This window comes from Erythrolamprus reginae, chromosome 6 (genome assembly GCF_031021105.1).
Source record: "Erythrolamprus reginae isolate rEryReg1 chromosome 6, rEryReg1.hap1, whole genome shotgun sequence".
In the NCBI taxonomy this organism is placed as follows: domain Eukaryota; kingdom Metazoa; phylum Chordata; class Lepidosauria; order Squamata; family Dipsadidae; genus Erythrolamprus; species Erythrolamprus reginae.
Genome location: NC_091955.1, coordinates 27529416 through 27556117, shown reverse-complemented (window position 1 = coordinate 27556117; position 26702 = coordinate 27529416). Strand labels below are relative to the sequence as shown.

Genomic DNA, 26702 nt, shown 5'->3' with positions numbered 1-26702 from the left:
TGATAATAAATCCAATCAGGCTTTTGGGTGAATGACAATAAGGCCAAGCACTTATTTCAGGGTTCAAAAAAAAATAAGACAGGGTCTTATTTTCAGGGAAACATGGTAACCCTTATTCTCTATTTCTCCCCTCAACAACAAGTCTGTTGGATGGATTAGGCTGAGATCAAAGTCATATAATCAGTTTTCATGCCTAAAGTGTGGCTGGAATTCATTGTCCAAAATTAATGTATGTGTGTACCCTTCATTAATAAAGGATCACTGAACAAAATTCTGAAACAGTAACATTTTTATTTGGTGGCTTACCACTCCAAATATACCTATTTTCAAATACAAATGTGCTGAATATACTGTATATCCTACTCCTTTGAGTTTATCTTAACATTTTAACATTCGCTATTTGTTGAAGGAATGAGAATGGATGAAAAATTAAAGTAAAATTGAGGCACAAGCTTGAAGGTATTGGTAAATATGATCCTGTGCCTTTCTGAAAAGAACTAATACATCTGGGCTGAAAAAAATCTGGTCAATTGTTAGATGGCAATAAGGAAAATTTTCTTTCAACTGCCTCTAGTAGTCATCGTTTTAAACCCCATTCATAGTAACCTCTCATCTGAATAAAAAGTGGGCAATGAAAAAACAAGTGACAGTTACACAGTTCTCTTCATTTTTTTCCCCAGCAGTACAAAATGTGCAATTTCAGTATGACTCTGCTTCAAATTCATTTCATTATTTGGGCTGCAAACACTTAGAAACAGCAACCTTGGAATCTGCAGTTAGAAATACATTTGCATAACAGGAGCTTTAATACCCAGTATTTTTTAAAAAAAAGAAAATTGGCAGTATTTCCTCTCTGATCAACATGTTAGACATGAATATTATATTGAAGAAGATATAAGAAAGTATGGGATGAATTTTTAATCTTAATGTACATTTTCTTAAAAAGACCTTACTTAAATCATTTCTTAAATACCTGCATAATAGATTTTTTAAATTCCATTTATAAAACTGACACTAGAGACTGATCTCTTTAATAATCGGCAACAACTGTGAATAATCTCAGATTTTCTTCAGAATTTTAATTTTGGTAATTACTAAGAGGAGAATGAAGGGGTGGCAGAAGTATTACTGTATTGTCTCCTATATTAAAAATACCACATTTTTCAAAGCAACTCATATTTTTTAATTCCTCCCATAGCAAGTATAGCTTATCTGATACCCTCAGAAGCCCTAGACTCAGCTAAACTGAACAGTTTTAAATAGCCCAGCCAACAACAGAAAAGCTGCAATCTTCCAAACTACAATTTTGTAGTTACTCTGTTTGAGGGACTGAAAGAGCTGGACCTTTGGGGTCATCAAATCTACTGTTGGTGGTAAGATTCGTAACCATGTGAATTCCATAGGTAAGGATCAATAATAAAATTAGGGAGGTGACCAGACCCATCCAAATTGCAGGTGTAAAAAATGATGTGCAGTCACTTGCATAGGAAAATGTGTTGTTTTTAATATTGAAAGCTTGAATCTGCAAAAGAAAAAGAAACATGAGTCATCTGAATATCTGCTTCAAATCATTGCATTTTCTATTTAAAGGAGATCCCAAAGCAATTGGAAAAAATATATATACATTGAAATACAGAACTGGAAGTTTTTAAAACTGGAAGATTAAAATGAATGTGTACTTAGAAGATGGTGCTTCTGCTGTTCTTCTAAATGCAACCTAAAAGCTTTCTTTCATATGTGAAATAGATGACTCTTTGATAGTAGGAAATGATCAAAAAGGCAATTTCTACAGATCTTCATTTACAACCAGACTCAGAGGAGGGGAGAGAATCCCTCTCTTGGACTGTAGGTTCTTTAGGGTTTCCGGGGATGACACCAGCGTGTTTAATTGTATTTAGTAAAATACTTAACCACCCCAGCTTTTTTCTTCCTTGTATCTTGAACCGGTTAACAGCTGAAGATAACTCCCAAATGATGGCATGCTGCCACTGGATCTCTGATGCAAGAACATAAGTCATAGCAATTCCCAATATAAAACACTTTTCATTAGTCAAGATGTGATATAATTAATTGAAACCTGCCCAGATAATTGTTTTTATTTATTTTATTTATTTATTATTTAGATTTGTATGCCGCCCCTCTCCGAGGACTCTGAAGTCAGTCATGTTTCCCACGAATGTAATTTTTGAGATTCAATTATAAATGCACATGGCTCCTGGTTCAAGGAAAGGTTGCTTTAGTACAGGTCATTTAGGAGGCAGTGAGTGTGTATGGGCGTGTCCACAGTATATGTGAAGGACACATTCCAGCTGCTTACAGGCACTGATCATTTTTTTAAAAAAATCATGAAGCCAGTTTGATCTGGCATTTTAATGAGAATGGAGTAAATGAGCTGGGGTGGCACAGCAGGTAGAGTGCTGTACTGCAGTCCTCTGAAACTGACTGGTCAGCGGTTCAAATCTCATGAATGCATACTTAGAAGACGGTGCTTCTGCTTTCTTTTCTTATATCACGATCAAAATCTTTAGACAAGGTTTCCAGGTCTAATATTCATCGTAGTTTGTCTCTATTATTCTGAAGCTAAATTGTGATTTTTAAAATGATTTCATGTCATTTGTTTGCTGAGACCTTATGAAATAGCTGAACTCTTTTGATGCATATGAGTTTAAAAATCTCTACCGTGTTTGGATTGCTCGTTTCTTTTCCCCAAAACTTAAGACCTGCCAGGATTGTCCCTTAAGACAATCCTAGCAGGTCTTAAGGATCCCAATGAGTTTTAACATATTGCAATTTTTAATTGATAAAAATACTTGAAATTTGTCTCGCATGTAACCTCTATGACATAAGCACATTCAGATCTTTTCAGATGTATACAGGAATCACTTCTATTGTGGAAGATTTATACATGTGAAAGTAAATAAAAATCCTATCTATAACTTTTGACAGCTCATTAATTTACCGGTTTCCTAAAGTAGGAAATAGTACAATGCCATGGAGCTGGGTTTCCACGGAATTCCTCTCCCCCACCTCATCTTAATTTAATTCCTACATTAGTCACTTCATGTTTCTGAAGAAGTGAATTGTAGCTTATGGAAATTTATGCTCCTCAAAAATTTATTCTGAAAACGTCCTATGAACTTTGATTATTGGCTATCATAGAGTAACACAGCTCTCCTCCTACAATGTCTACAGCTGGAAAAGAAATAAAAAATATCCTCAAGTGAAACTCAATGCTATGGAGATTTAATGGATAATGCCTTGCTTTCTTTTACGATTTTCCCCATGATTCTGCCTAGCCTAATTATGTCCCATCTACTAGCATTTCTGACATTACCAAAAAGTAACAGAAATAGATGCAGGATGGGCCCTAGGTGTGTGTGAGAGAGAGAGAGAGAAAGAGAGAGAGAGAGAGCGTGCGCGCGAGAGAGAGCGCACAACTGTGTTTTGACCAAGTATGCTGGGAAGGAGTGTGATATGTTCCTGTAAAACTTAATGTTCCTTTCTATCACTTGCAATTAAATGGGGGAAATAGGCACACAAATAACTAGTCTGGCATTAACAAGAACCTGAAGGTAGACATTCCAGCTAGAGTTATAGTTATACACTATGATGGAAGGGGAAGTATGTTTTTATTGTATGTATTTCATATATTGTTTTTACAATTGCTATTCATCATAATATTTCAATTATTACAGGGTGGAGTTTATGGAACTCCAAGTTCTCTTCTTTTGGCCCTTGAAGTCCTATATAACTATGATGGTTGAAAACAGACTTTACAGTTTCCATCTGACTTGAGATGGCATTGGCGGGACAGGCCAAATTTACACATTGAGCTGGCAGTGCAGGCTGCCAGCCAACATAGCAAGCTGAGTGTCTGATACAGTCCAGGGCAGGGCAAGCTCAGGTAGAATATTTAGAAGCAGAGAGTCCTTTTCACAGTATCTCAAGATGGCAACTGAAACATGGTCAAAGACTAAGCAAGGTCAAGACCAGGAATCCAGTGAACAAAGACAATTCCAAAGGAAATGAATAGAGGCATGGTGAAGTGGAATCCAGAGTTCATGGCAAGGTAAACACCCCACAGTTATGCTTGGAATGTTACTTTCAGCATGTTCTCTAAGGGATTGTGGACAATCAATAAACCAACTTGAATTTCCAAAGAAATGCCCGATTGGCGGCTTAAACCGCCGGCCAAAATTGCCCCCAGAGCAGGGGGACGCTGCGGGCGGCTCTACGGAGCCCCGAACTTCCGGGTTCCAAAAAACCCAGAAGTTCGGCTTTTGGCAGCGCACCAGGTTGGTGCGACGCCTGCTGGTCGCTGAGAGAGGTCCTGGATCACCCTATTTAAGGGCGATCCGAACAGGACCTCCCCCTTGCTTTCTTTGCTGTTGAAGCGAACACCCGCCCACCCTCCGCTATTAACAATGTTTCCTAAGGAGGTCGCCTCGGGGCCGAATAGGAATTTTTTGCAGCCTCCCCTTTAGAGGCGGCCATTTTTTTGCCTATTCCACACTGACGGTGCGGACTGAATTGGTTAGGGGGTGCGTCACACTTAGATGTTAATATAGGCCTCCCTTTGGTCACTGGAGTTTGGCAGGTTAGGGGCGGAAATGGGCAATTAGAAGTGACTGCGCATGCTCCTTTGGGCATCCTTTAAAGGGTGATGGACCGCCTCTCTCCAGGAACTAGAGGTTGGAACAACGTCAGGGATTGGAGAGAGGATGTCCATGGGAATCAACGAATCCAATTTCCCACGGGGATTGGAGGGTGAACTCCTCCCACACGATGAAGGGGCGTGGCTTGGATCCAGGTGAAGGTGGCTACCATCACCTGGTTCAGCAAGGAGTTTTTGCCCAATGTTGCCAAGGAAGTTTCTGGTAGGAATTTCCACCCCATTAGTTTTGGCCTCTGCAGGTCCTTAGTTATGTTGAATTTAAATATTTAAAGTTACGTATTTAAAGTTACGTTATTTAAATTTATGTTAATTTAATAAATGACCCTTATTTAATCCACAATATGTCTCAGCGTCTTTACTCTGCTTCCGGGGAAATACATAGTTGTAGAATGTGTGTGGAGAATCTCAGTCATCCAGGTCATGGTTGTCACAAAGATTTTTTTAAAGAGGCATCTGGACTTTCTAGGTGGTTTTGAAGACATTTTGCAAGAAGTCCAGGTGCCTCTTGAAAAAGCACCTTTGGGACATAGATGTAGAAGTTTATTCTATTAGCTTGCTTCTTGCAAGTCACTCCACTCTATGGAATTCTCTCTGATTTGGCTGGATTAAATCTGAGATGTGGTCATTAGGTACAGGCAAGGCGCCCTGGAAATTTGCCTAGACCGTCTCAACTGGAGTGGACTAATTAATTCCTCTACTCCTGGAAAAATCCCCTCCAGATGATATTCTCTAGGTGCCTTTCCCTCTCCATCCTCCTCATTAACCAGGCCATGACACTATACACTCTCTCCAAATATAACAGCTTAAACATGAAAGTTTTCCAAATTCCACCTCCCTCCAAAGTACTCAGCCCTGCATTCGTTGTATCTGTTACTTCATCAATACCCTTGAAAATTGCAGCCTTGGATATGAAATAAATTGTTATCGTTGCATTTACTGGATAAGTCACTATAGACCAAGCATGAGCAAGGCATTGAAAATTGTTTAGTTTTTTAAAAGCTTTTCTGAAGAAAATGGATATTTATTTATTTATTGATTAATTTTGTCCAATACACAATGAGGGTTTTAGTGGGTATTCCCATAATAAAATACATGATAAAGGTTATAGAGCAGTGTTTCCCAACCTTGGCAACTTGAAGATATTTGGACTTCAACTCCCAGAATTCCCCAGCCAGCAGAGACTGGCTGGGGAATTCTGGGAGTTGAAGTCCAAATATCTTCAAGTTGCCAAGGTTGGGAAACACTGTTATAGAGGATATACTCATAGTGAAATATATCTAAGAAAGAATAGAATAGAAGTTATAGGAATAGAACATATCAATGAAAGAATAGAAGAAGAGATATAGGGATAGAAGAAAGATATAGGAGATATAGGAGAGCAATAGGACAGGGGATGGAAGACACTCTACTGCACTTGTATTCGCCCCTTACTGACCTCTTAGGAATCTGGATAGGTCAACCATGGATAATCCAAGGGTAAAGTGTTGGGGGTTTGGGGATGACACTATAGTACTTGGATTCCCAAATTAGAGCTCCTGGTATTGTTTCTTAAATAATGATAGGTACTCACTTGGAAATCAGAAATATAAATTTTCCAGTTTTTAGCTTTCTCATTGTCTGGAATTAGTAATACATCATAGGAGTTGTCTGTGCCCACCAAAGGACAATGAAATGAGTACTTCGCAGGACCATAGATAGTAGAGACATTAAATTTAGCAGGTTCATCTTCAGCATCCATGTTATCTTGCACAATATGAACAAAATCTAAAGTGAACCAATTCTTTGAAGAGCTAGTATAGAACATGTTGGTCATCACGAATCTAGAAAGGAACAAAACATAACAAATAGACATTCTGAGGTCATCATAGAACAGTGATGGTGAACCTATGGCACGGGTACCCTAGGTGGCACATGGAGCCATATCTGCTGGCATGCGAGCCGTTGCCATAGCTCAGCTCCACCGTTCATGCATGTGCCAGCCAGCTGATTTTTGGCTCACAAAGAAGCTCTGGGAGGGCATTTTTGGCTTCCAGAGAGGTTCCGTGGGGATGGGGGAAGGTGTTTTTACCTTCCTCCAACTCCAGGAAAGCCTATGGAGCCTGGAAAGTGTGAAACACAAGCCTATTGGGCCCATCAGAAGTTAGGAAACAGGCCATTTCTAGCCTCCAGAGGGCCTCTGGTGGGGGGGAGCTGTTTTTGCCCTCCCAAAGCATTGAAATATGGGTGTGGACACTTGCGCATGCACAATAGCACACGCTCATGCGCTTTCGGCACCTGAGGGAAAAAAAGGTTCGCCATCACTGTCATAGAAGAAGAATCAAAAACATCAGAAAGTAAGATTACATACAGATATACTTGAAACATTTGGAGGTACTAAAAACCCAACATTCTGCTCAGGTAGGCAACCACAGTTACAATTCATGGATGATAGGTAGGGCCATATATTCAAAGAAGGGATCAAATGACAAATACATACACACAGAGAGAAAGTGATATGTCATGTGAGAAATAATAACCAGATTAACTTTTAATCTTATTATTTAAACTGTGTGTCCTAATTGATGTTTCATTGTTTTGTTTTGTTTTACTTTTTAATATTTGTCTATGAAAAACTGCTTACTTCCTAGTAAACCATGTGGATGAGAAATAGGCACTTTGATACAGGGTATCAAAGTGCCTATTAGCACCACTGATTTTGTTTGAAATTGACAAATAGATTCCAAGGATTTCTTGTTCTTTTAAATATACTCACATAAAAATTGTAGACAAATACACGGCCGGCGGCTTTAACTGCCGGCTGAAATTCCCCGGAGCCAGGGGACGCTGTTGGCTTTTATTTATTTATTTATTAGATTTGTAGCGCGCTGCCTCCTGGGCTCGGGGGGAGGTCCTGGATCGCCCTATTTAAGGGTGGCCCGAACAAGACCTCCTCCTTGCCCCTGCTGGATTCCGAAGCGAACACCTGATTGCCCTCCGCTATCATGCAGGGGGGGTCACCGGGGAATTTTTTGTGGCTTCTCATATTGGGGCGGTTGTTTTTTTGCCTATTCCACACTGACGGTAAGGATGGACTGGTTAGGGTGTGCGGCGCTACGTAGATATCATTTGATTAATTCGGCTTCCCTCTGGTCACTGGGGTTTGGCAGGTTAGGGGTGGAAATGGGCAGTAGGAGCAACTGTGTGTGCTCCTTTTGGGCATCTTTCAAAAGATGATGGACCGTCTCTTTCCATGAACTATAGGTTGGCACAACTTTGGGGATTGAAGAGAGGATGCCCATGGGACTCACTGGATCCAATTGCCCTTGGGGATTGGAGGGTGAGCTCCTCCCACAGGCTGAAGGGCATGGCTCAGATCCAGGTGAAGGTGGCTACCTTCACCTGGTTCAGCAAGGAGTTATGCCCAATAAGTTGCCTAGGAAGATTTTGACAGGAATTTCTGCCCTGTTAGTTTTTGGCCTCTGCAGGTCCTTTGTTTATAGTTGAATTGAAATTATTTAAATTTACGTCATTTAAAGTTACATTATTTAAATTTATGCTAATTTAATAAAGTGACCCTATATTTAATCCATATACTGTCTCAGCATCTTTACTCCGCTTCCGGAGCAATTGGATTTAACTAATATTCTGAATGGGATGGAAAGCAATTCCCCAAAAGAGGTATGCTTATTTTCTTTGGAAAGGGGGAGAAGAAGAGGCTTTTATTACCTAGAGAAAGGGACTTCTAGAAGAACATTGCTACGTTAATTGAAAGTAAAAAATATGCACACTTTAATGTGGCAGCAGGATATCCCTGCTCCCACACATCAAAAATTGGGTCTCAAAACCAGTGTAGGACATTCACTTCTTTCATAGACTTAAGACCTTGGAGAGTAATTAATAAAGGACTTTGCGACACTCTTTTAATCTGTCCAGGAATACCAAGATGTTGGCATCAGTTTTCATGTTCTCATTTTTGGGGTTTTGCCTTCCTAGCTTTTGTTCAATATAATAGATAGTTTTTGGTCACAATTCAAAGTGTTGGTAATGACCTATAAAGCCCTACATGGCATCGGACCAAAATACCTCCAGGACCGCCTTCTGCCGCACGAATCCCAGCACCAATCAGGTCCCACAGTGTTGGCCTTCTCCGGGTCCTGTCGACTAAACAATGCCATTTGGCGGGACCCAGGGGAAGAGCCTTCTCTGTGGTGACCCTGGCCCTCTGGAATCAACTCCCCAGACATTTGAATTGCCCCTACTCTTCCCGCCTTCCGCAAGATGTTGAAGACCTATCTATGTTGCCAGGTATGGGGGGAATGACTATCTTGTCCCCCCAGCACCACCTTTTTTCTGAATGTAATATATGTGAATGGTATTATTGTGTAGTAATGATAGTTTTTTAATTGTTTATGGGTTTTAAATTACTTTTAACTTATATTGGATTTTTACTTTGTATATTGTATTGCTGTTGTTGTGAACCGCCCCAAGTCTTTGGAGAGGGGCGGCATATAAATCTAATAAAACTTAAACTTAAAACTTAACTTCAGCTTCTACCTTTGTCTTCATTAGTGATTGAGATAACAGAAACAGACAAGATTCAAGAATTACTCCCTAGCATTTCCAGTTCAAAAATCAAGAAGACAGTTGGAAGATGTCTCCAATTGAATCTAAGGCTTCCAAATCTGAGCTGCAAAAGTTTAGTTGATTACTAGATGACAGCTGTTTAGAGCATTTTTTTCCCCTGCTTTGATATAGTAAACCTATTTCCTAAACTGAAATCCTGAAAGTTCTTGTTATTTAGAGAAATAGAGTGAACATCTAAAGTAGTATGTGCTGCTTTAGGGGAGCATCTTATACTCCTATAAGTATGAAGTTCCTTTTACAATTCAACTATTTCAACATTTCTCCTATAATCTTTAAGAATATTTGTCTGTTGGAGTTGAAAGCCCATGTAATGATTTAAGAAATAATTTAAATAAGGAAGAGATTGTATAAGTGTGTCTAATCAGGAGGATTTCTGCAATAGCTGCAAGATAAACATGGGGTTCCCATCAATATTAATGTTATAGTTTGACCTGCTTGCAGCTCACAATTTTTATTATAACTTAACATTTTCTTCTGAAGTTTTTTTTAAAAATCATACTTCTTGAATTTTATATTACTTGCAAGTGTTTCATTAGCTGGCCTGCTAGAGGCTGTTCAAATGGAAAATATCACTGTTGCATTTTAACATTGTTAAGTGTTGTGGTTTCTTGGCTGTCTTGTTAATAATAGTACCCTGAACCATGTGGCAAAAGATTTAAGTTTTTTAATTTAAATTCATTGCCTGTGTTATTCTATTTATTCATTCCCAAGATAGTCTTTATTATTTGTTATAAATTGCTTTCCAGTCATTCCAGTTTGACCTCAATAGCAAACTGCATTTTTCCTACAGTGCTGTTCAATTGATTTGTTAAGCCATTAGTTTAGGCAAGATTGAAAATCCAGAATGTGTGCGGGCCAACTTCAAGTGAAGTAATTCATTCCTGAGAAGAATCATTTTGGAAAATGAATAAATATAATCTGGTCCGAGGTCCTAGCTGCGCTATTATAGACATAGTTACACTTAGTAGTTAAACTTAGCAGTTAAACGTTCATATCACTTTGATTCTAAAGCAAGGATGTCAAACTGTAAGAAGGATCAAGAAATTTTCCAAAAAAGCCAACACAGTTCTAGGCTACATTAACAGAGGGATAGACTCAAGATCGTGTGAAATATTAATACCATTTTACAATGCCTTGGTAAGTCCACACTTGGAATACTGCATTCAGCTTTGGTTGCTACAATGTAAAAAGGATAAAAGGACTCTAGAAAGAGTGCAGAGGGGAGCAACAAAGATGATTAGGGGACTGGAGGCTAAAACATATGAAGGACGGTTGCAGGAACTGGGTATGTCTAGCTTAATGAAAAGAACGACTAGGGGAGACAGCAATGTTCCAATACCTCAGTGGTTGCCACAAAGAAGAGGGAGTCAAGCTATTTTCCAAAGCATCTCAGGGCAGGACAAGAAGCAGCGGATGGAAACTAATCAAGGAAAGGAGTTACCTTGAACTAAGGAGAAATTTCCTGACAGATAAATTAACTTGCCTCCAGAAGTTCTGAATGCTCCAATGCTGGAAGTTTTTAAGAAGATGTTGGATAATCACTTGTCTGAAGTGGTGTAGGGTTACCTGCCTAAGCAGGGGGTTGGACTAGAAGACCTCCAAGGTCCTTTCCAACTGTTCTGTTCTGTTCTATTCTATTCTAGGGCCACATCAAGGTTCTGAGTGACCTTGGGGGAACTCGGTGGGTGTGGCTAGGGTGGGCATGGCCAACTCAATGTCACTCCTGTCAAGGGCACCTGTTGTGGCCCGAGTGGTCTACAGCGAAAACAACCTGGTGAGCTCCATTTTCGGCTGCCATGGCCTCCTGCAACCCTCTATCAGTGAAAACGGAACATTTTCACTAGCAGGGGTTGCAGGAGCCTGTGAGAGCAGAAAAAGGAGCTCAGGAGCTGTTTTCGCTGGCAGAAACACTCTGGGCCAGTCTTTCACTGTTTCCAGGCTGTCCCTGCAGGCCACACCTAAATACTGGATACATTCTCTAGGCCTTGAGTTTGACACCTCTGTTCTAAAGCGATGTGATTTTGGTATTCACTGAACTTGTTTTTTCTTCTTGCAACAACTATTTTACTGAACCAAGTAACTTCACCAGTTCTTTGATACAAGGGAGAAGGATTTATTGGGTTTTGCCTTGATTTGGGCTGCTGTGATTTATATACTTGTTTTTGTTTGACTATCTGAGTTGGTTGACCAGTAAACAACAAGTAAATAAATGAGAACCTAGATGATGGATAGGAACAATCTAAGATGATATAATCTAGCCATTCAACAATACAGATTTGTCCATAAAGACATATCTAATAATACTTCACTACATAATGGGAAATAATATGAAAAAGTGTAAATGAGGCAGGCAAAGTTGTAGGATGAAGAAGCAAGTCAGTAGATATAAATGGCAAAATTTGAAAATGTTGGCTAAACTTGAAGCATCTCCATAATATTCCCCTTTATTTCAAGAGAAAATGGAGTAATATTATTTTGGGCAGCCAAAAGAGACGGAAAAAAGTCTAGGATAACCTAGCAAACCATGCAGGAACACTTTGAAGTTGAAGTCCAGACATCTTAAAGTTGCTAAGATTAAACTGCGGAGTTTAAACTGAGTCTGCGGAGAGGGGTGGCATACAAATCTAAATAATAAATAAAATAAATAAATAAACAATACTACTACAAATTATCCCTAGCTGACATTTAATTACTTTCTATTTTTTGAGGGGGGAAGATCAGTTCACATTGTAATTGCTTCTAAAATAAATGAGAGACAGTAATAAGGTGATACATATGCCCATCTGGATTTTGTTGCTTTACTGTTCTAATAATATACATTCATTCATAATGCATCTATTGCAATGTGAAATCTTCTCAGTGATGCATAATATATGATTCAAAGAAAGCAGATAGAAGCTAACTGCCTGGACTGAGAAACAAAATTGCTCCTCTAACAAGTGAAAGATGCCTACTGCTGACCTAACAAAACTTCAGGACAGTGTTTTTTTTCTTTTTGAACTAGTGACCTATCATCCCATGTCCCCTAAATATTCCAGAAAATCATTTTGCTTTCAAAAGTAGTCTACTCTTTCCCTCAGCGCAGGGTGGTGGGTATTTCCATATTAAAAAACCCTGAACCTTGTAGACTTAAGGAATATAGTTTACAATACTTTGGTTCCTTCTCTCTCTCTCTCTCTCTCTCTCCCTCTCTCTCTTACACACACACAGAGAGAGAGAGGGAGAGAGAAAGAGAAAGAGAAAGTATATGATATAGATTAGATACAATGGTACCTCTACCTAAGAACGCCTCTACTTAAGAACTTTTCTAGATAAGAACCGGGTGATCAAGATTTTTTTGCCTCTTCTTCTTTGTTTCTTTTTTTTTGGTATAATTTTTTTTTCTCCACCATGACATAAAACAATACAGTAATACCTCATCTTACGAACTTAATTGGTTCCAGGAGGAGGTTCATAAGGTGAAAAGTTTGTAAGACGAAACAATGTTTCCCATAGGAAGCAATGTAAAATAAATTAATGCGTTCAAGAAAACATATCACAAAAATGGTGCTCCGCGGGGCAGCGGCGCCTGGCTATCACCTTTTGAAACAGCCGGGCGCTTCTCAGCATTCTTCCGAACGCCGAACCCGGAAGTTCGGCAAAAGTTCGGGTTCGGCATTCAGGTTCGGGAGGCTGCCGAGAAGCCCCGCTGCCCAGCTATCACCTTGCCAGAAGAGCTGTGGAGCTGTCGGCCAGTCGGGAGGCTCAAACGGAGGTGGGGAATCCCAATAGGGAATTCTATCCCTATCCCTACCCTTCATGGCATCGGACCATAATATCTCCGGGACCGCCTTCTGCAGCACGAATCCCAGTGACTGATTAGGTCCCACAGAGTTGGCCTTCTCCGGGTCTCATCGGCTAAACAATGTCATCTGGTGGGTCCCAGGGGAAGAACCTTCTCTGTGGTGGCCCCGACCCTCTGGAACCAGCTCCCTCCAGAGATTAGAACTGCCCCCACCCTCCTTGTCTTCCGTAAACTCCTTAAAACTCACCTCTGTCGTCAGGCATGGGGGAATTGAGGCATTCCCCCTCCCTCCCCCGGGCCTATATAATTTATAATTTAAGGGAGACTAGGATAGCACTATTTTGGCCTTATTCTGGCCTCATCAGCTAGCCATACCCTTACAGGGATTTGATCCTGTAGCTTCTCCCTTGTAAGGCAGAGAATTAACCTCTAGGTCACAGGATCTGATCTCTTCAATACATATATTAATATATATTGAATATTCCTTTAATATATATATTAAACTATTACTGTATGTATGTATGTATGTATGTATGTATGTATGTATGTATGTATGCAATAAACCTAATTTGCAACGCAATTCTCTTGTTTTACAATGTCCCTCCAAACATACTTTATTTCCAAGGTCTTGATGTCAATCTTCTCATTCTGCAGGTTGGTATATTTTAATGACAATCTGATAAGAAAAAAAATTAAAAAAATAAATGTTAACAGTTTATTTTCAAATAAAATCTGGATAATGTGCCAGTAAGTATAGGGAAATAACACATAGGGAAGTATTTTAGTAATAGTATATATAATAATAAAAATAATAATATTTTTATATTTCTGTTGTGAGCCGCCCCAAGTTCGCGGAGAGGGGCGGCATACAAATCTAAATAATAAATAAATAAATAAATAAATAAATAATAATAATAATAATTTATTAGATTTGTATGCCGCCCCTCTCCAAGGACTCGGGGCAGCTCACAACAACATAAACAGTGTACAAATACAATTTAAAACCCTTATAATAAAATAAAATAATCACACAACCAATCAAACCATACACCAGCCTTGACAATTGGGGTGTGTATAGTGAACATGTACTATATATTGATAGTAAATATAGGGAAACAAGACATAGAAGTCTCCAGATAGGAGAATCTCTTCTTTTCTTGGCAAACAAAAGTAGAAAAGCTATCAATTGAATTGGACTCTAAAACAACTCTTAAGAATTCATTTCAATGTAAGTCTGCCAAAGACTTCCTGGAATAAGATTACAATTAAAGAATTGTCTCATAGAATGTGAGTAAAGAAAAATTAATTAGAGCATGGCAGAGTGGAGTGTACATGGATATGTATTATACATGACTGTTTTGGAAATGAAAAAAAGGGATACTGTGTATAAGAAGACCAAGTTGTATTGTTTGTATTTTAACTTGTATAGCAGGTTTTTTTTTTTAAGCATTTTCCACAATTATATATTTTCTAGTCATTAGGCCTCCATTACCAACAGATTAGCTGACTTTGTACTTCTACAAATCCGAGAATGGCAGACTGGAGAAGATTGATATAAATTAAAAGAATAGCTATGTTCTTCAATCATGGGCATCAAGGAATAATTCGTATTTCTTGAGTTAATGTGAGAAATAGGAAATTTTGAGAGAGCTGTTTTGAAAAGTGATTTCCCAGATATATAATTCTTTCAACTCTCCTCCTCTAGTCCAGAGGTCTTGAAACTTGCCAACTTTAAGACTTGTGGACTTCAACTCCCAGAATTCTTCAGCCAGCTTAGCTGGAAGTTGAAGTCCACAGGTCTTAAAATTGCCACGTTTGAAGACTTCTATCCTAGTCCTAACTCTCTCAAAATGTTTTGAATATAATGACTTTAGAAAGTCTGCTCTATTATAATGTACATGTTTTTCTTTGTTACTTTTCTAATAAGATACTCGTAATTTCTTATGATATGTGCATGTTTATGCAGGCTGGAATTGGTAAAGGGCTATATATTCATTGTCAGTGACTGCTTTCCCAATTTTCCATGCCCCGGATATGTTGGAAGTACAGTGGTACCTCTACCTACAAACGCCTATACTTACAAACTTTTCTAGATAAGAACTGGGTGTTCAAATTTTTTTTGCCTCTTCTCAAGAACCATTTTCCACTTACAAACCCAAGCCTCCGAAACTGTAACTGGAAAAGGCAGGGAGAAGACTCTGTGGGGCCTCTCTAGGACTCTCCTGGGAGGAAACAGGGCCTCCACCCTCCCTTTGGTTTCCCCAATCGCACACATTATTTGCTTTTACATTGATTCCTATGGGAAAAATTGGTTCTTGTTACAAACTTTTCTACTTAAGACCCTGGTCACGGAATGAATTAAGTTTGTAAGATGAGGTACCACTGTGTATCTCTCAGAATCCATTCCTAACTGTCTAGTTAGGAATTCTGGGACATGTAGTTTGTACACAAAGTGCAATCTGTAGGGACAGGATGCCAATGTAATAGCACGATGTTCTGCAATAGTTTGCGGAGAGGGGCGGCATACAAATCCAATAAATAAATAAATAAATGAATGAATGAATGAATGAATGAATGAATGAATGAATGAATAAATAAATAAATAATACAGTGAATACAAATCGTTCATATTATGTAAACATACTCTCCTTTTTTTCTTAGCTGCTGGTCACAACTTAAATGCATAGATGCAGAAGCTTTCTAGTTTCTCCAAAATGTTGAAAGCAATACTGCCCAGCTGCTGCTCTATTTCAAACATGTGCAACATGTGACATCATGTTGCACATGTAAAAAAGAATTTTAGCTGGTGTCATACAACTTTTGTCAAGAAGGCTTCAGATAAATGTCTATAGGACTATATCCATACTTATTTACAAAATAAAGCAAATGTAAAAATATAGAAAGCCTGGGATTTTTCTAAGAAAATTTTGTTTTAAAATGCAAAAAGCACAAAAAGAACTCCACAATTTCATAATGAATTTGTTAATACAGTCAATCTTAATCTGAACTATTATGGATTTCTAGTATTTAGCTTTGTTATCTGTGATTTAAACAGTGATAGCATGCTTGTCTAATTTACTATTAAAGAGGATCATATGAAATAATATTTTAATCCTGCTCACGTTGCATTGGTGTCTGAACAACGAGATGAAGTTGTGTCCACATCATCAAACAGAAATGTTGAATTTGTTAGATTCAAGTGAATGGTGGTGTTGACTGTAAGTGTGAAATTAGTTGCATAGAAAAGGATGCACGTGCTCTGGGTCCCATTCGTTACATTGGTTACATTCAGGGGTGGATATGTGCCAGTTACTTTATTTTCAACAGACATTAATTGTCGCTTACTATGCCACATTATATCATGTCTCACAGGTGCCTGGAAGAAAAAAATATGAAAAATGTGATTTATTTCAGCAGACAACAAAACCTGGAGATCAAATGCCATCATTAGTCTCATTATCTACAACAGCAATCCAGATATTTTAAGAATGGAAAGCCATGTTAGTGAATGTTTCTTGCTGAGGCTCCCTATTAATCAAAATGACTTATGACATTATCATGAAAATAACACAAAGTATGATGCATCTGAAGTCATTTATTCTCCAGGATGCTCAGATGCCACCAGGGTCTCCCTGTCAACCAGGCTAGAGGCACTCCTGAGAACTTCTGTAATCACAGACAGCAAAATGTGCCTGCATTTTGATTCTGAACATTGGCTTCTTTGATGGACTTACATCCTTAGCTTTTACAGAAAACAAAAGTTGGGTTAATGGGCAGTCACAGATGTTGGGAAAAATCACCACAATTGATATACAGTGTTCCCTCAGTTTTCGCAGGGGATGCGTTCTGAGACTGCCTGCAAAAGTTGAATTTCCGCGAAGTAGAGATGCGGAAGTAAATACACTATTTTTGGCTATGAACAGTATCACAAGCCTTCCCTTAACACTTTAAACCCCTAAATTGCAATTTCCCATTCCCTTAGCAACCATTTAGATTATTCCTCACTGTGTTTATTTATTAAAGTTTATTCAAAAAAATATTTATTAAAGGCGAATGAAAGTTTGGCGCTGACATATGACGTCATTGGGCGGGAAAAACCTTGTTATAGGGGGAAAAAACCTCAAAGTATTTTTTAATTAATATTTTTGAAAAACCGTGGTATAGACTTTTCGCGAAGTTCGAACCCGCGAAAATCGAGGGAACACTGTACCTTCCTTTGCTCAGGCAAGAAACAGAAGAAAGGGGGGTTAGGTAAATAGGCATCCTGCTTTAAGCCAGATTAGCTTTTCTATTTCACAGTATTACTGAATGATCAGACGGTTGCAAAGCTTCACAAGAAAAGGTAAACAGAGAGAAAGGAAACAAAATGTAAAATTGTTCAGGATCTCTGTATGGAAAATAAAAACTACACTGGATAATAGTAACAGACCTGAAGAGAGCAATAGCAACTGCAATAGGATTTATATACTGCTTCACAGTGCTTTATAGCCCTTTCTAAGTGGTTTACAGAATCAGCATATTGCTCCCAACAATCTGGGTCTTCATTTTAATGCCCTGCAAAGGATAGAAGGCTGAGTCAATCTTGAGCCGGTCAGAATCAAACTCCTGACAGTGAATAGAGTTAGCCTGCAATACTACAAACTAACCACTGAACCACCTTGGCTCTTTTTAAGAGAAAGCAGAATATTCATTGCTATATGGGCATCTGGTGGTGCAGCATCTTCAGTAATGCCATTGACCTATTTTGCCTTTGGAGAATTAACTCTTGTATGGAGACACCAAGAACTAAAAGACAACTCAATCTTCATTCAGGAAGTTCTTTTCACCTTCATATAATTAAGCAAAATGTCATTAATTCTTTGCAGACAAAATCCAATCAACCAACCAAAAATATATAGATACTATAGCATGGACATCATACAAGACTTCATACCCTTTTTTGAAAGCTAACCCAGCAAAACAGTACTAGAATGGAAATCTAGTCCAATCTTTGCAACTTAAGGTCATAATACTTTGCTGAAGCACTCAAATTCTGCTTCAATTTTTCTCTGCTTCCTACCAAAAGCTACAGTTCCATGGTTGGAAGTATATATCATGATTAGCCATTATAGAAGATGGATGTTGGTTTAGAACAGCCCCCAGGGTGCTTAGATATGGCCCTTGAGACCACCCTGAAAAGAGGGAAGGACTGGCCAGTAGTGCCCCTGCCAGCTAAAACAGAGCTTGCAAAGGACGTGTGCGGTTCCTCTGATCTCAGTTTTCACTGGCAGAGAGCACAGGAGACCAACCCAGCAGCAAACAGAGCTCACAAGGGCTGCACATGTCCCGAAGCTCAGTTTTTACTGACAGAGGATTGCAGGAGGCCATCATAGCTGAAAATAATAATGATGATGATGATGATGATGATGATGATGATGATGATGATGATAATGATAATGATAATGATAATGATAATGATAATGATAATGATAATGATAATAATTTATTAGATTTGTATGCCGCCCCTCTCCGAAAAGAGAGCTCAGCAGTCAGTTTTGACTGGTGGAGCACTCAGGCCATCACAGGCACCCCCATGACATGAGTGACACCTCAGTGTCCACCCAGCCCCCAGAGGTCAAATGCAACCCTGACATGTTCCTCAATGAAATTAAGTTTGACACCCCTGATTTAGAATGATAAGTAAGATCAGTGATTAACAGTGAATTATGAACAAGGCCTTTGTGGTTTATTTAAAACCTCTGGACACATCACTATATGCGAACACAGCTTATATACCAGTGATGCTGAACCTATGGCATGGGTGCCAGAGGTGGCACGTGGAGCCATATCTGCTGGCATGCAAGCTATTGCCCTAGCTCAGCTCCAATGTGCATGTGTGTTCCAGCCAGCTGATTTTTGGCTCTGGGAAGGCATTTTTGGCTTCCAGAGAGCCTCTGGGTGGGATCGGGGAGGGTGTTTTTACCCTCTCCCGGGTCCAGGGAAGCCTCTGGAGCTTGGGAAGGGCAAAATATGAGCCTACTGGGTCCCCCAGAAGTTGGGAAACAGGCTGTTTCCGGCCTCCAGAGGGTCTCCGACGGGCAGGAGAAGCTGTTTTTGCCCTCCCCAGGCATTGCATTATGTGTGTGGGCACTCTCACAGGCATGATAGCATGCGCGCACACTTTTTCAGCACCCAATACAAAAAAGGTTGGCCATCACTGCTATATACTATTGAATATTTAAGGTATTCCTTGAACCACTCAAACCCGAGTCCGCGGAGAGGGGCGGCATACAAATCCAATAGATAGATAGATAGATAGATAGATAGATAGATAGATGGATGGATGGATGGATGGATGGATGGATGGATGGATGGATGGATGGATGGATGGATGGATGGATAGATGATAGATAGATAGATAGATAGATAGATAGATAGATGATAGACAGACAGACAGACAGACAGACAGACAGACAGACAGACAGACAGACAGACAGACAGACAAACCACAATATAGCAGGCAATTCTGAAGCAAAGGTCCTATCTTTATGTTTTGGGATGGGTGGGTATTTTGCTTGATCAAAATTACATGAGAAGATGTTTCAAGCCCTGTTCCATCCCCACCTACAATATTACTTTTGCTCCTTTGCTTGAAGATCTCCAGAAATTGCAACTCTTTTACCTCTAGTAGTAGTAGTGACTGCAGGGAGTCCTCGACCTACAACAGTTTGTTTAATGACAAAGTTAAAATGGCACTGAAAAAAAAAGACTTATGACCTTTTTTTCACACTTATGACTGTTGCAGCATCCTCATGGTCACAGGATGAAAATTCAGGAGCATGGCAACTGTCTCATATTTATGATAGTTGCAGTGTGCTGGAATACCATGATTACTTTTTGCAATCTTCTGACCAGAAAAATCAATGGGGAAGCCAGATTTTCTTAACAGCTGTGTCACTAATTTAACAACTGCAGTGATTTATGTAACAACTGTGGCAAACAAGGTCATAAAATGGGGAAAATTCACCTAAATGTCTCCCTTAGCAACTGAAATTTTGGGATCAGTTGTAGTCTTAATAATACTAATACTAATACAAATAATAGTAATAGTAATAATAATAATAACTCTCTACTCACAACATAATATCATTATTATTATTATTATTATTATTATTATTATTATTATTATTATTATTATTAATTAGATTTGTATGCTGCCCCTCTCCGCAGACTCGGGGTGGCTCACAACAATAATAACAGCATACAATAGACAAATCTAATATTTAAAAGAAGAAAAATATCTAAAAGCCCATTATATAAAACCATACAACACAAGCATACCATGCATAATCTATATAAGCCTGGGGGGAAATGTCTCGATTACCCCATTGCCTGGTGATATAGGTGGGTCTTAAGCAATTTACCAAAGACAAGGAGAGTGGGGGCAGTTCTGATCTCTGGGGGGAGTTGATTCCAGAGGGCCGGGGCCACCACAGTGAAGGCTCTTCCCCTGGGGCCCGCCAGACGACATTGTTTAGTCGACGGGACCCGGAGAAGGCCAACTCTGTGGGACCTAATCGGTCGCTGGGATTCGTGTGGCAGAAAGCGGTCCCGGAGATATTCTGGTCCGATGCCATGAAGGTCATAACTAACACTTTGAATTGTGACCGGAAACTGATCGGCAGCCAGTGCAGGCCATGGAGTGTTGGAGAAACGTGGGCGAACCTAGGTAAGCCCACAATAGCTCTCGCGGCCGCATTCTGCACGATCTAAAGTAAGTTGAGAAATATCAGTACTTTAGCTGAAAGCAAAAAGAAGAGGGAGGAGGGAGGGAGGGAGGGGAGGGAGGGAAGAGGAGAGGAGAAGAGAAGAGGTTTGACTGGATTTATCAGTGCATGAGGAAATCCTAGAGCTGCAGGCTAGATGAGGAACTCATGAGGAATTTATTCCTTCCAGGAATGTGGCACCTACTATCTCCAGGTTGCCAAGAAAGTCAAATGATGTGTTCCTCTGTCATAACCAGGAACTGAATTTCCCTGTACTTGGGTTGGCTCTCTATTTCAGTTTAGTTAGAATTATTATTCAATATTGGACTTTCAACTACTTCAAACAACAACCAGTAATTGTCTCCAATAGGAACCTTCTTCAAAATTACTGGAAGTTAGGAAACAAAACCTGCTATGTTTCTCCTACAGCATCATTATCAGCTCTTTCCCAGGACTCGTATGATAAGATATTTTGACCACAATGATCAGTGGGTTCTTGAGACCTGGAGGCTTGCTATGTGGAGAATATTATTTCACCAAGTTAGACATTCCTAAATCTATACTTAAGTAGAGTGGATTATTTCTCATTGTCTTTAATGCTGTGTTTATGAACAGCAGTTTTGAGTTTACAAAAATAAAGCAAACAGTGAAGACTGAAGTTATTTTCAAACATAGTATAATCAAACCTTAATCTTCTTTCTGTGCTATTTGATTTCTCAAGGATAAACATAGCCTCTCAAGCAAACCTTTGATTAATGAATTAATGTTGATAGAAAAGCTCAAGCCCCATTGAAGTGAATTGAATGTGTTTTGAATAATTATGGTCTTCATTCTAGAACTTTCATGTTTTCTCCAAAGGAGAAGAGAAGCTAGATTTGGGTCATTGTTATGCTGACTTTTTATGACAGCAGGATTATCAATAAATTGGGAGCCTCTATAAATATAGGGAATTAATGGAATGAGATAGTACTGTGAGCAAATGCAGGAAGAAATATTGTGGAATTAAGACAAAGTAACTTTGTCGTAACTAATGATTTAAATTATATGTGGATGAAAGATTAATTCATAATCTATGGTCCTAATCTGGGTAAACCATAGAAATCTTGAGGGAAGGCACAAAGACACCTTTAAAAACTAAGATATATTTACAGATCTGGCCAATAAATGTTCTCTCTGTATGTCTCTCTATCTCTTTCTGCAGCACAGTATTCCTTCTATTTTCATGAGCCTACATAAATCCAATATAGTCATCTATACAAACCCCACTTGAGAATTATTATACTCCATGGGCATGGAAAAGATATTATAGCCTGTAATCTTATGAAAGGATGGAAAATTTGTTTATGATATTTTCTGAATTACAAAATGTAGCTGTAATACATCAAATATTTTCCAACTTAGATATTGTTAATAATCAACAACACAAAGGAAATTATTTTACCTTTTTAAATGCATGCAATCACATTTACATTTATTCATTTTTGATGCTTTACCCAACTTTGTGCATTCTAGAATTAAAATTATGGGACAATTACTATGGTAACTGAGGAAGATAGGAGTTGTACAATAGCACAACTGGAATGCAATTGCTTGGGGAAGGTTGCTGTAAAGAGTGTGAGATAGTCAAATTGAAAAATGCAAGTATTGCTACATTATAAATGGCAAGAAGCAAATAGAATAATGGCCAAAATAACTTCTTTAATCCATCAAAGGATGTATCTGTTCAGGTTCAGGGACTATGTGGCCCAGAACCATTTAATAAATTCAGTCTCAGCACATAAATCTTCGGAGCCCCGAGTCTTCGGAGAGGGGCGGCATACAAATCTAAGTAATAAATAAATAAATAGATAGATAGATAGATAGATAGATAGATAGATAGATAGATAAATAAATAAATAAATAAAAGTTTCTCTTATTTGGATCCATAAAAAACTAATAATAATCCTAATATACCCTGCATACAATTTCTGGCTATAGTAAAAAATTTCACAGGAACATAAAGACACGTACAGCAATAGAATATCTGCAAAATAGAATGAAAATGTGGAATTGTTTTGAACTTTCAAAAAAGAGTTCTTATTTTTCTGGACTAAACAATAGTATTAAATATTTTTACATTGATAATAAAGCATTTCTTTCAGGTCTGTTGGAAGAGTATTTCCATCAAGCAATTTGTTATAAAGGAGTTAAGCATTAGATCTTCATAGTTATTTAGTAAAAACTGAGAAGAAACAACTTTTAAACATTGATGTGAAATTAAGATGTCTGTGTTGGAAGGTAATAAGTCGAATGCTATTGATTCTTCCATACCTCATTACCAAGAGGAAGCAGGAATGATTAAATAAAAAGTTAAGGACTTCAACTATATCTGTTCTTGCTTTATTGCTCTGAGAACTCTTCATTTAAGAGATGATAATCTGAGGTCAAGTCTTTCTGCATTTCTTACAGAATAGAATACAGAATAGGATCTAGGAATATTTAGTCTGCAAAGGAGAAGACTGAGAGAAGACTTGATAACTGTCTACAAATAACTGAAGGGCTGTGACAGAGCAGAGGGATCAGCGTTGTTCTCATTAGCACACGGAAGGACTAAAAACAATGGAATGAAACTGCAAGGGATTATATTTAGATTAGATATCAGAAAAAACTTTCTAACGGTAAGGTGATAAGCCAGTGGAACAGTTTGCCACAGGAGGTGGTGAGCTCACCTTCTCTGGAGGTATTCAAACAGAGACTGGACTGTCATATTTCTGGGATGGTTTAATGAATCCTGCATTGAGCAGGGGGTTGGACTCGATGACCCTGGAGGTCCCTTCCAACTCTATGATTTTATGATTCTATGATAGCATTCTTAGAAGGGTTCTTAAAAGTCTTCTAGTCCAACTCCCTGCTCAAATAGGAGACTTACGGGCACAGAGCACATATTCTTGGATTTTAAAAAGATGTTAGGCTTTTTTATTCTTATATTTCTTGTAAATATATTTTTATGTTATAATTATAAAACCCACTTCACTAATCATTCCTCAAGTTAGATTCTTACCCTCAAGATTGATCACAATACATCATAACTCTTTAAATTCCAATTGCTTGGAACTATAAATCAGTAAAATCACAGGTATTCTTCAGCTGCATTCATATATATTTTGACTAGGATAAAGTCCAGTTGAATTCTCAAGGACTTGGTTAATTTAGGCATAGAATAGCACTGAATGAATGAAACATAAAATATGTCCTTCAATGGTTATTTATGTCTTGAACAAGGCATTGAAATGTTAATGTTTACCTATGCTTCCAGCAAGTAATCTTTTGTCCTCTTAAAATCAATACATCATACATTTATATCAAGAAGTGAACTTATAAAAAAGAAATAATTGAAGATCAATATCTAGCTTCAAAAACCTATCTGTGGGTTAAAATTCATTCTACCGGCAGATCCTATAGAAGATTTAGTTGGAAGTGAATATACGTATTTTTACAAAAAGGAATATTGAATAGTGTCGCAGTGTGCCGGGCCTGTCATTTAGGCAGGAGAGAATAAAGGAGAGAAACTTTAGTCCAAGGAAATGAAATCTCAGCAGTGTACGCAGATCAGGGAACAAGGTGGATGCTGCAGTGTCAGATTAGATACTATTCACAAGAAGAAGAGTAAAGAGTAAAGAGTAAAGAGTAAATGGAGGTAACAGAGGCTGCATTTGCAGGTGCGCAGCAGGAGCTGTATTTTCAAAACAGGATTTACCTCAACTTGTTGAAATTGGAATGGATGCTTTGGCTTTTCACAGAGATGAAATGTTTAAGAAATGTAGCACTTCTTGAAAATGCACTCGCTCACATTCATGAGTGACTGAGCACAGCAGGCTGTAAGCCATTAGAAGGCTTCTCAGGCAGGAACTGTGACTTACACATAGGCTATGTGTGCTCTATCTAAATCTGCAAAACAAAAGAAGCCACTGAAAGACATGAATGCAAATTTGTTTTGGAAGATGATCACAGGAAGGTGTTGCCTCTCCATTGCTATGAATGAACTGCTCCCTGCATTATTAAAAATTGCATCCTGATCCTGAAAAATGGGCAGGTTTGACTCCCTGCTTTTCAATGGCATGGTGAAACAGCATGATTGTTAGGAAGTTCCAAGTCACAGAGGAACGGGTCATTTCAAAGTCTTTTAAAGTCCTTGTTTTTCTTTAACTTGAATTTCATTCACCTCATTGCTGCATTCGTTTGAAAAAAATTGCTTTAAAAAGGTCACCTTTCTTTTTGTGCAGCTGACTTGAACAATCATTTAGTCATTTTTCCCAAAAGTCCAAATAAAAATTCTGGGAGAACTGTCACAATATGAAGGGCATCAGTTCTGGAAATTTGGTGGGAGAAATGATACATTCCAGATAATGAGAACAAACTGGGATTTTCAAAGTTGGTGGAGATGCACATATTCAAATTATACATAGATGTTGAATCCATCTTGATTTCTGGCAACAGTCTGGAGAATTATATTCAGTTTTTTGGCAACATTTTGGAGGTGGTTTGTTTTTCTTTCATTCTCACTTTGGTTGAGTGAGAAAGTGATTGGCCAAGTCTTAGATATAGCTTCATGCCTAAAGTAGGACTAGAACTCACAGTCTCCTGTTTTCTAACCTGATGCTTTTAACTATTACATTGTTGGCTCTTAGATGATTACTAGATGACAAAAGGAGGTTTTCTATTTCTTCCTGCTACCATCTTAAAGTCCTATAGAGTTTTTCATCCTAGCTCTTGGAGCCTTCATGTTTTCTATGAATTATCCAGAGGTGAAATGCTCCCGGTTCGCTCATGCCTGTCAGTCATCGGAGACCAAGTCGCGAAGGGAGTACAAGGCTCCGCCACTTGCTTGGATACCGCCATTTAAGTTCTTTTACCCTCTGTGCATGCACAGAATGCTTTGAGCATGAACAGAGAGTAAAAGAACCCAATTGGTGGCATCCAGGCAGATGAGTGGAGCTTCGCACTCCCTTCATGACTGACTCTCCAACGACTGACAGGCACGAAGGAACTAACAGCATTTCACCCGGAACTATATGTTTAGGCTCATTTATAAAGATACAGAACAAATATCACTTTAAAAATGAATTTATTCTAAAGAAATGACAACTTTTGCGTTGGAAAAAAAAGTTTTAAGGCAGAAACAATTGTTTTAGATATCATACTCTAACTGTATTAACCTATAGTTAATAGCAACATATAGTAACTTCCACTCTCTTCCTTTGGTCTTGTGTCTTGCCAAGACATTGTTAACCTTAATGGTGACATATACTTAGCTTCAAGTACCTTGAAGCAGTTCAGATGTAATGATTCTAAAGTGTTCTTTGCATAATAGGAAGGAATCCAGCTAATCTAGCTAGCAAATAATTAAACACATTTTTACAGTTACATGCTACCTGTTAGACATTTTTTAAAAAAAATGCAAATCAGTGCCCAGAGAAGGAAACAAAAAAGGTGTGGGAGAACCAAGACAGATATTATTACGTGAGTATCTTTGAGTGCTCCAAATGTCCTTTCTGTTTTTGAGGTTGTAAGGTTGCATAGACCTAATGATTAACAAGGGAAATTTTGCTTGCAACACCAGTGTGTACTAAAATGTGTAGTGGGAATATGGAATAGTCTTGAATGAGGAAGGAAGAGCTTGTAGCAAGACAAAGGTTTGGCAAAGTAGGCCTGAGCCCAGGACAAGGATGGGATGAGGAAACATCTCAGACAAGTCCCTCCTTACCTCACATGAAAATGGAGGAAGAAGTGAAGCACATTCAGACTTGCAAGAGCCTATTATTGCAGTTGTTACAATAAAAGGTAAAGGTTCCCCTTACACATACATGCTAGTCGTTCCCAACTCTAGGGGGCAGTG

At 38.6% G+C, this 26702-nt stretch overlaps 1 protein-coding gene across 3 annotated transcripts in view; it reads right to left on the bottom strand.

The window, feature by feature from the left end:
- Positions 1-271: 271 nt before the first annotated feature.
- LOC139169380 (V-type proton ATPase subunit S1-like) overlaps positions 272-26702 on the bottom strand; it is a 75669-nt gene continuing 49238 nt past the window's right edge. For all 3 annotated transcript variants that reach the window (XM_070755429.1, XM_070755430.1, XM_070755431.1), the window contains exons 7-10: positions 16205-16458; positions 13696-13758; positions 6246-6495; positions 272-1522 (exon numbers count right to left, since the gene is read on the bottom strand). In XM_070755429.1, the coding sequence (XP_070611530.1) occupies positions 1313-1522; positions 6246-6495; positions 13696-13758; positions 16205-16458 (777 nt within the window). In that variant the 3' untranslated portion in view covers positions 272-1312. The remainder of the gene's footprint in view (positions 1523-6245; positions 6496-13695; positions 13759-16204; positions 16459-26702) is intronic.